The 10,973-nt window shown below is 41.8% G+C and overlaps 1 protein-coding gene across 1 annotated transcript in view; it reads left to right on the forward strand.

Moving 5' to 3' along the window:
- CREB3L2 (cAMP responsive element binding protein 3-like 2) overlaps positions 1 to 10,973 on the forward strand; it is a 138,551-nt gene that overhangs the window by 78,979 nt on the left and 48,599 nt on the right. The window contains exon 3 of the mRNA XM_011995481.1: positions 9,928 to 10,103. Within this exon, the coding sequence (XP_011850871.1) occupies positions 9,928 to 10,103 (176 nt within the window). The remainder of the gene's footprint in view (positions 1 to 9,927; positions 10,104 to 10,973) is intronic.

Here is a 10,973-nt window from a genome sequence, read left to right on the forward strand (position 1 = left end):
CCAAGATGGGCGGATCATGAGGTCAGGAGATTGAGACCATCCTGGCTAACATGGTGAAACCCTGTCTCTACTAAAAATACAAAAGAAATTAGCTGGGCATGGTGGCAGGTGCCTGTAGTCCTAGCTACTCGGGAGGCTTTTTTTAGTCACCAACTTTTTTGTGAGGATACTAGTTTTTTGAGGATACTAGTCATTTAAGATGTGTGAAATCAGAGTGAAGCGGTGTGGATGAGTGGATGGGGAACTTGCCCAGCAAAGCTTTGTCTGGATCTATTTTTCTGAGTTGTGTGGATGGGCAGATGTTTGGGAACATAATTATTTTATTCATGTGAACCCCAGTTTGCATCCCCCTTAAGGTGGCGATCCGTGGGGTGGAGGAATCAATCCACGAGTATTTCTCCCAAATCCAAGTGCTCTGTTAGAGCAGATAACCACCCTGATGGAGAAGGATGGTTATTTTTAGGCAATACATAAATATGTAGCATGTATAGACAGCTGTATACCTTAAATTTAATATTCTTTGTCTGCTGTATGGGGATAATAGCTTAAGCAAAACTAGGAGTCCTTGTGTTCAGTGATGGATGGGGAATTAATATTTCATTACACCTGGGAAAACCAATGATTCAACTCTCCCTGTCCAGTTGTACTTAGATTAAATACAGTTCTTCTGCAATTGCTTCTAAGCCTGGAAAAAGAGTGATGACACACAGTTAAGTGGAAACTCCTTCCTAATTTATTAGAGTTTTTCTCCTTTTTTCTCCCTCTGCCTGCTGCTTCCCCTCTCTCCTTCTCCTTCCCACTAGAACTCTTCTCTTTCCCTCTTCCTTCTTTGCCCTTTTTCTCCTAACTTTCCCTTCCTCCCTCCATCCTCCACCTGAACCCCAGGGCAACTAAAAACGGCACGCGCAGATGTTCTTATCCTATCATTGTATCACGGACTTCAGATGGACTGCGGACCCCTAAAACTGTATATAAAAATTTGGGCTATCTACGTTTGTTAATTTTTTGGGAGTTATTGCATCTTTTCTTAGATTCTCAAAAGAGTTTGTGACCAAAAAAGTTAAAAATAACTGTTCCAGGATTCCACAGGAGTCATCTATCTCAGGGGGACTTTGAGTGTGGACTTCTGAAACACTAGAGCTAAGGAACTTCACGTGGCCCAGCAACCACAGGAGCCAACCCTAGAAATGTAGGTGCAGGCTTCAAAACCAGCAGAAAGACATCCTACATCCAACTCAGCCATTTCTCCCTGTGATTAAGGCTGTGAACCAGATGCTAAGCAGGGTTTTCTGTTCTACAAAAAAGGCAACAACAACAACGAAACACCAAAAAAAAAAAAAGGAAGAAAGAAAAAGAAAAAAACATGTAATGAGGTTAAGGGAAAAGAGTGGAAGCATCCAAGCAAAATATTTGTGATACTTTTATGCTTTGAGAAACAAAAGCTTGCATTTGAATGACCAAGTCTTGTACACATGGAGGCTGTCTTTATGTGTTACTGTATTTCAGTCATGTTCCTTTGTGTAATTCAATTGGGATGCTAGGTATGCATTTGCATTGTCCTTTAATATTGGTGTTCTTCCTAAAGAAGAAACTGTGTGGTGCTGGATGAGGGCTGTTCAGAGAGAACCAGACATGGCACCTATCCTCTAAGATGATACAAGAACAGAGCTAAAGATTATATAGACTATCAACAGACCTTAGCATAAAATATGCTAATACAGAAGTGGTCTAATACTACCTTTGCATCACAAATGTAGTTAAGGGTGGAGCAAAGGATCATAACTATGGCTGTCCCAGGTCTACAGGGACATGGATAAGAATCATCTTCCTCCTGATGAATTTAGTAGGGCTCTCAGTGGCAAGGGATGGTTGGATAGGCTGGTTCACTATGATACCTTACATTTATGGAGCTGTGTTCTCAGGTGGGAATGAACACAGTTGTCTGTGAGGTAAAGGTGAGCAGACATTGCTGGGGCAAAGTCACATGGGGTAAGTGAGACAGCCTGGAGGAGGGCAAGGACTAGGGTTTGATCTCTGCCTGATGGGAAGCAGGGACTGAGAAACATAGAATGACGTTTTCTGGAGCTTAGAAGAAACACAAAAGATCTCATGGTTGCCATGTGAGAACAGGGAAGGTGTGCACAGATACAGTTATCCAGGGAGAAGAGGAAAGGTATATATAACATGATGGCAAAGAAAGAATGGGTTTTAAAATGATTTGATGAAACCTGCCCCAGGAAAAGCACAGGATCGAATATGCTGAGGAAGGGGCAGAGGTGAGTCAGAGATGACTTAGGTTTTTGCTTTGCAGTGTTGAAGAGATCTTGATGTTGACATGGTCCATGGAAGCGAGACTTGAAAATCACAGAAATGAGGTGCATAGCGGTGTCTTCATCACATGTAATGTGAGCTGATGACAAGAACATCAGTCTGAATCATCGTAGAGTAGCCAGACTCAGGGGTAGAAGAGGAACGTGTGTGTATCTACCGAGAGAGTCACCGGGTCCTCTGTCCTGCACGGCCAAAGAGAGAACCTGACAGTGACTGGGGAGGACAGGCAGAGGACCAGTTGACCTCTGCCGTCTGAAGCTTGGGTTTGTAATACACGCTATTTTGCTGTTCCTCCCCGTTTTTGGTGTTACCTTTTACTTTTTTCCAAACAGATAAAAACAATAACGATGTTTCCCCTTTTTATTTTTTGAAAAAAAGTAAAATAATGACTTCTCTACCTAGCCATTGCCATGCTAGATTAGTATAAGAAAGCAATGTTCACATTAATCTAGCCATTACAGTTACTTTGGATATTCATGAATGAGAGTCATAACTTCTTCAATGAAGAAGAAAGGATGTAGTAAATATTTTCTATTTTTACTATTATCACCACCTCTTCATGCCATTCAATAGTGAAAGTTATTTAAGGGTTAAGATACTCAGGAATGGGGCCAGGGGGAGATAGTCCTCTAACTTCCATTGGAGCATGTAGTGGGCTGTAGTTTAATATGATTCTGACAGATTTAACTGAATTCTTGCCCCTTTCCCCAGCTTCCAGAGCCCAGCCATTGTATTTTTCCTTTAAGAGAATTTTACATTAAAAAATTGGTCAAGATGTGCCAACTCCTTTGAAAATTTTCAAAGGGCAAACAAATGAAATGCTAAAGGATTTAGATGAGGCATATTTATTTAATTTAAACAATTTTCTTTTCACTTTAGATATGTTATGTAAATAGTAAATGGATGTACAGTCAGCCCTCACTGTTCTTGGGTTTTGCATCCTATGAATACTGTATTTTCAATCAATGTTTGTTTAAAAAAAATCTGCTTGTGAGTGGACCCGCACGGTTCAAACCTGTGTTGTTCAAGGACCAACTGCGTATGTGTTTTTCTCATGTAAGTGGTAGTACGTCATCTGATTTCTTTTTTTAAGAATAAATGCCCATTCTCTCTATATTCACATGTATATAAGTGTGTGTGTGTGTGTGTGTGTGTGTGTGTGTGTGTGTGTATTGTAAACCGAAAAGTATCTGATACAGGTCTCAATCAATTTAGGAGTTTACTTTGCCAAGGTTAAAGACATACCCAGAACAAATAAACACAGAATCACAGAAATAATCTGTGGTCTGTGCCTTTCTGCAAAGATGACTTTGAGGACTTCAGTATTTAAAGGAAAAGTGGCTGAACAGGAAAGAGGGAGAGTGTGGTAATCCACATGTTGCAAGAGAGAAAAGGAGCAGGTGGGGAATAGTCCATTACGCATTCATCTCGTGCTCAGTAAATCAACACTTTTCGTTAAGATAAGACGAATGTTAAGCTGGGTGCTCATGACTGTGATCCTAGCACTTTGGGTGGCCGAAGCAGGAGGATTACTGGAGCCCAGGAGTTTGAGACCAGCCTGTGCAGCAACACAGTGAGACCTCTTCTCTACAAAAAATAAATTTAAAAAAAATTAGCTGGACGTGGTGACGTATGCCTGACGTATGCCTGGGAGGCTGAGGTGACAGGATCCCTTGGGCCTGGGTGGTCAAGGCTGCAGTGACAGAGCAAGACTGTCTGAAAAAAAGAAAAAAAAAAAAAGGTCAACATGGAGTGTCTACTTGTGGAGATCTTTAACCTTTTATCTATAATTGTGCTTAGGAATAAAAGGAAAGGTAGTTTCTTGCATGACTCAGCTTTCAGCTTGATTTTTCCCTTTGGCATAGTGGATTGGGGTCCTGAGTTTTTATTTTCCTTTCATTATATATCAAGATAATGCCAACTCCCAATTTAGGGTTTTTGGTTTGTTTGTTTGTTTTTTCCTTTCTTTCCTAGGAACCTGTATCCGTTTGTGCTTATCTACGTGGCACATGTGGAAAGGATGGAACATCTGCATTTTGGTGTTGCTGTTACCTTGCCTTTGAGTTCGTGTCTTTTTCAGTCTCTTTGTCCATCTCGATGATTTGATAACTTGGCATCTAGCCCCATTGATCATGGCTGCTCCGTTTTGTCTTTGGATGTAAAGGACTTGCTTCTCACCACGATCGGTGGCTTGTTTTTATTTTCTTGGCGACAGCTAAGTGGTGAAGCTGAGGAAATGTGCCAGTTTGACCTTTGACAGGAAGCTGTTTGAATCAGCTGATATGGGGGGGCGGGGGTTGTTCTTATTCTTCACACTGTGGACTGCTAAACTTTACCAGGGATGTTTTTCGTCTGAAATGACACTTAAAAGACGTATAAACACAATGCAGAAAGAACATTTTTATTTTTTCCACTCGGTATCTCAGCTTCAAGTTTTAGAAATTAGAGGGTGTGGAGTGTCTACTGACTCTTACGTTTGTAGTTTAGCCAATAACTAAGACATCCAAGGATAATTCCAGTTCTAAGCCAGGGTGGCCCTACTGCTCTTTTTGCCAATAAAGTAAAACTACAAAAATAAGGTCATGGAGAAACATTGTGATACATATTCTGCTCCTTCTCCTAGACTCTGTCCTTCCTTAACCCTCACTTCGTAGATTACATTTGTCATTTTGTTTTCTGTGATTTGGTATTTATTTCCATTGAGTAAGAAAGTACAAGCCAACCTCCAGTAGTTCAGAATAAAAGCTCTTTTCTTTCATTTCAGCTACCACTGGAATGCTGTTCTCACCAAACTACTTACTGGCTGACTTTCTTCATATGAAGTCATTTCATATTTTATGATGTAACTAGTAGGTCCGATCAGCCAGTCTACAGATATTTATTGATATGATCCATAGTTGATGGTTCAGAGGAATTATTTTGGAAATGAATGTAGTAATTTCATTGTAATAGATTCTAATGTAATGGGTTTCATTTATTTTTCATACATTCGGCTATATTGTATCGGCCAGCTCTGTTGCGGGATAACAAACCACCCCCAAACGCAGTCACTCAGTCATTTATTATGGTGATCCACGTGTCTGTTTCTGTGTGGGGGTCAGCAGAGTGGTTCTGCGAGTTTCAGCTAGATTCACTGGCATCTCTGAGGTCAGCTGACAGTTGGCTAGTCTTGGCTCAGCTCCTCTGGGGGTGACTGTTCTCTGTGGCTGTCATCTTTCTCCTGAGATAACTAGATTATCCCAACTCATTCCTCTCATGCTGATGGCAAAACTGCAGCAACATTAGTTCCATCCTGCAAGCACATTCCAAAACTCTGCTTGTATTAAAAAGTTCACATACTATTGGCACATCAAGCCACAGAACCAAGCTATAGGTGGGGATCAGCCCACGGGAGGAGGGCGCTGCAAAATTCTAAGACAAAAGACCTGGAAGGAGGGAGGAGGAAGACCTGGAGCCAGGAATGCAACGTGTTTACATAATAAGGGACTCATTGACTCTTACTGAGTCAAGGGCTTCTAAATGGCCCCTTGGGCAATTGGAGCCTCTATCCAATAATTACCATCCTAAGCCATGAAGTAGAGGCCATGTGCCTGTGTGTTCATCCAAAGACAATAGTGTCCCAAGATTGGAAATCCAGAAGTACTATAAAATCTAAAGAAAAAGTCATGCATGTTCTGAACGATTATCCAGAGATGCTTACTATTTGACATATTTCTTTTGATTCTTCTCTGTCACTTTCTTCTTTAATAGTATATAAATTTATATAGAGAGGTTGTGTCTTAATATTTTATTATGTCTTTCCTTTGTAATTAAAAAGGCTGTATACATGTAATATTAATGTCTGCATAAATATTCCATTGTATGGATGCACCATAATTGACTTAACCTTTCTCTTGCTTTTTAATGTTTTGGTTATTTTCAGTGTTTTGTCATTATACACAATGCCGCAGTGAGCATTATTTATGCATAATCTTTATCCACATAGAAAGTTTTTGGGTTAATGGGAAGATTACTGGCCGGAGTGCAGAGATCTGGGTTCTGCCACTAATTTGCCATGTGACCTAGGCCCAGGTGTCATTTTCCTCATCTAGAAATGATAGGCTGGACGTGGTGGTTCATACCTGTAATCCCAGCACTTTGGGAGGCTGAGGCGGGTGGGTCACCTGAGGTCAGGATTTCGAGACCAGCCTAGCCAGCATGGTGAAACCCCATCTCTACTAAAAATACAAAAAATACAAAAATTAGCCAGGCATGGTGGCACACACCTGTAATCTCAGCTACTTGGGAGGCTGAGGCAGGAGAATTGCTTGAACCTAGGAGGCAGAGATTGCAGTGAGCTGAGATTGCGCCACCGCACTGCAGCCTGCGTGACACAGCAAGACTCTGTCTAAAAAAAAAAAAAAAAAAAGATATTTGAGCTCGATGGCCTTAAATCTCTCTATAACTCAGGATCAAGGACTAAATTGCTATGTTGGAGTGGAAGCACGAAAGCAACGCCAGTTGTTTGTCCTCAAACAAGCTCAGGGGAGGAGAGGCCACCTCATTGGGCTTCTCCCTTGGAAATGTAGTTGTCCTTGAGAGAGAAGGTTTCCTTTTACAGTTCAGGCACCATCGCTTGCCCTGCAGTTTCCATTCCCTGAGGCAACACTGATGATATTTGCACATTTGTAAGGAAGGCTATAGGACACTGGGCATTAAGAATATAAATGGTCTTGACTTGTTTTATGAATGTGCATGCTTTGAGAATGGCTTCGCTAGATTAGAAGAACTGATTCTATCAACCATCTTCATTTTGTCTTATATTTTTTTGTTTTTTTTTTTTTTTTTTTTTTTTTTTTTAAACTTTTGCCTCTTCTTTTGTTTGCCTTGTGAATTAAGTTTCATCACAGTCGCCTTCACTGTACAGTCAAGGGACCTGGGCTTATCTCACAATTTCCTGGTAATTGTGTGCGACCTTTTTCTCAGGGTTGCTTCCTTACCATCCATTTCAGCCTGTACTGAGGCTATATTTCATCTTACCGTCTTTCTTCCAGCCTCTGCCAGGGATAAATATTGCTCAATGTGGGCAGGCTTTAAGTGTTGACTTCAAAAAGCAAAAGCATGGCTGTGCAGGGTGGCTGACACCTGTAATCCCAGCTCTTTGGGAGGCCGATCACCTGAGGTCAGGAGTTCAAGACCAGCCTGACCAACATGGCAAAATCCCATCTCTACTAAAAATACAAAAATTAGCTGGGTGTCGTGGTGCACACCTGTAATTCCAGCTACGCAGGAGGCTGAGGCAGGAGACTCTCCTGAATCTGGGAGGCGGAGCTTGCAGCGAGCCAAGATGGCGCCACTGCCCTCCAGCCTGGGTGACAGAGCAAGAATGTCTCAAAACAAAACAAAACAAAACAAAACAAAACAAAACAAAACAAAAAAAGCAAAAGCATCACCATGTCAGGCTGATGGAAAAAATGAAATCTATGATGTCTCTGTCTCCCCAACCCTTCCCTGACTGTCCTAAGTGGGTGTTCTTTGCAGCAGACAGTGTCTTCTAGCTCCTAAACTCCTTTGGGGAGAGTCAACAGAATCTTTTGGCTGGTGGTCCAGTTGCTGCTTCTCTGGGCTGAGCTGGGGCACGGTCTGAGTCCGGTACAGAGTGGTCTCCCTCCTCTGGCCGCCATCAGAAGGCCCTTTGTTCCCCCTCCCTCCCCTTCCACTACGATATGGCCCACACCCCATGAAGGATGGAAATCCCCGTCACACCATAGCACTCAGCAGCGCCACTCTAAAAGCAAAACGTCATCCTCCACCAGAAGGCCTGCCCATCCCGTCTTTATTTCACCTCGGGAAATAAATTGAGGCTGGGATAATTCATCAATTATAAACTGGATTTAGGGGGGAAATAATTTTCCTCAAATATGAACCTTGAAGGAAGTTGCTTATGAAACACAAGTTTAATAATCTTAGATGTTAGTTCTTAGTTTCTGCGTCTACCCTTCCCTTCCTGCTAGCGGTTCTGAATGATTGTACCGTTTCATAAGAAAACTGGAGTCACATTCTTAAATGTAAAATAAATTTATAATGTGAACGACTTGGCTCTCCTAACAGTCATGGGTCACTAAGTATGTGAAATGTGGTGTATGTGTTTAAGCATTTTGATAAAGGAGCATGTCTTTGCTTAATTTTAGCCTCATTTTAGTAAAACTGGTATCAGCTAAGGAGTGTGGCCTTTAGCTTGCTTTGTCTTGTTCTGTGGCTGTTTCCAACCCTCTCGTCTTTTCCTTTCCTTCCCTCCTTCCTGCTTTTCCAGGCAGTGCTGAGGCGCTAGCCCCAAAGTAATTTGTTAAGAAATACAGGGTACCGCTTAGACTCTGAGAAGAATGTGCATTAAGTGGCGGAGGCACTCTGTCTGTTCTAGTCTTGTCTCTCGGTTGTTAGCTATCTCCAGGCCTGGTGATGATCAGGAAAGACCAGACAAGACCCAGACTCACCAAGATGCAGCTGTTTTCTCTGGAAGAGTATTTAGTCCATTTCAGCAAAGGACAGATGGTTATTGCAAACCAGAGTCTCCCAAAGGGCTGAGCAAAGTCTCTGAAAGTCTAAGTTAAGGTTTAAGGCCTAGGTGGGATCACAGTGAAAACAGAAGGGAACAAAAACAACCAAAAAAAAATGGAGTGAGAAGAAAAAATATGAAAAAAACAAATATCTTCCCTTTGGGCAGAAGGAGAAAGAGACCTACTCACCATGCTCTCCCATCGTCTCCCCTTGGTTGCCAACCATTTGCTTGCTTCTCTCTCTCTCTCTCTCTCTCTCTCTCACTCGCTGGCTTGCTCTCACTCTCACCCTCGCTCTTTTTCCCTCCCCGCCTCTCTCTCTCCCTCCCCCTCCCTCTCCCTTCCCTTTTTCTCTCTCTCTTTCTTGACAAGGTCTCACTCTGTTGCCCAGGCTCTGGAGTACATTGACGTGATCACGGCTCACTGAAGCCTGGCCTTCCTGGCTTAAGCAATCCTCCTGCCTCAGCCTCCCAAGTAGCTGGGACCACAGATGCTCACCCCTGCACCTAGCTAATTTAAAAAAATTTTTTTTGTAGAGACAGGGTCTTGCATTGTAGCCCAGGCTGGTGTTGAACTCATGGGCTCAAGCAATTCTCTTGCCTTGGCTTCCCAAAGTGCTGGGATTATTTGTGTGAGCCACTGTGCCCAGCTGCTTCTTTCTTTAATGTTTTTAAATTTGCTTATTTATCTGTTTTTGATTAGACAACACATTTACATGATTTGACAACCAAAAAGAGTAGCTCATTACATATTCAAAATCCTCCCTCCTATTCTATTCCCCATCAACCCAGGCTTCTTCCTGAGAAACGCAGTTTCTCTTTTCTATGGATTCCTTCCAGAGTTTCTTTAGGCACACTCACATGCAAGTGAATACAAGTATCGATTCTTTCTTTACTGTTCACATCTATCGATCTTTTCTCTCACATACTTCATTTTCTTTTATTCCACTCTCAGTAATCCTTCACTGAGCTTTTTTGGGGAGAAAAACCAGTGGTTATTTGTTTTGCTTATGCCTGATGCCCTGAACAAGTTCACATGTGTGCTTGTCTTTTTCCTGCAGATGAGGTGGAAAGTGAGAAATGGTACCTGTCTACAGACTTCCCTTCGACAACCATCAAGACAGAGCCAATTACAGACGAACCACCCCCAGGACTTGTTCCGTCTGTCACTCTGACGATCACAGCCATCTCCACCCCGTATGAAAAGGAGGAACCTCCTCTGGAAATGAATACTGGGGTATGCTCAGTTTTCTTCTGTATAAACAGGTTGGATTAAAAGATACAGGTAGATCATTCTCCAATAAGGTGTTTAATCTTTTTGGAGTTAGTGGCTGTGTACATTTAAGGACATGCAACTTTGTATGTGTGTATATACATACATATACATTTAATAAGGGTATGTTGATTTGGTGCCAGCTTCCTTTAAAGCCATTGTTCGGAAAAAGATAGTAGGTAAGCTGATTTCATTCTCTCTTTGATTACTGTTACAAAATAAAAAACACAGAAAATATCTATGGTAAAAAAAAATTCTCTATGGCACTGATTTTTAAGCAGTGGAAAGGGAGTGATTGAGGTGATGACACAATCTGTGGCTTACAGTGCGTGGCTCCTGGGAATGTGAGCGCCTGTGTAGTATTTTACTTTCCTAGTGAGATGCTGAGTTGTCCTTACTCAAGTCTGGAACCTCCCACCTATTGATTCGTATAATAATATGAATATAATAACAATATTAATAACATTATAATAATATTAATAGTAATAATAACACTTATTATTATGTTACCCGTGGAAAGCATAAGAAATCAGGATTTTTTCCTTACTGGATTCCATGCCTACTGCAAATAGAATTTAATTCTACTCTACCTTCTTTCTGGGTATTTCCAGTGTCCGGCCATGGACCAGCATCATATTTGTACATCTTCTTGCAAGTGTTGGAAGCCTGTCTTAGCTTCCCTTAAGTTCAAAGCCTCGGGTTATAAACAACAACTTCATTAACATTCCTTAAGTCAGATTTCTTATGAGCAAGATAGAGTGTCTACCTGCAGCTGAGCATGGTGACTCATGCCTACAATCCCAGCACTTTGGGAGGCGGAAGCTGCAGTGAGCC

The sequence above is a fragment of the Mandrillus leucophaeus genome, unplaced genomic scaffold (genome assembly GCF_000951045.1).
Source record: "Mandrillus leucophaeus isolate KB7577 unplaced genomic scaffold, Mleu.le_1.0 Scaffold49, whole genome shotgun sequence".
NCBI lineage: Eukaryota > Metazoa > Chordata > Mammalia > Primates > Cercopithecidae > Mandrillus > Mandrillus leucophaeus.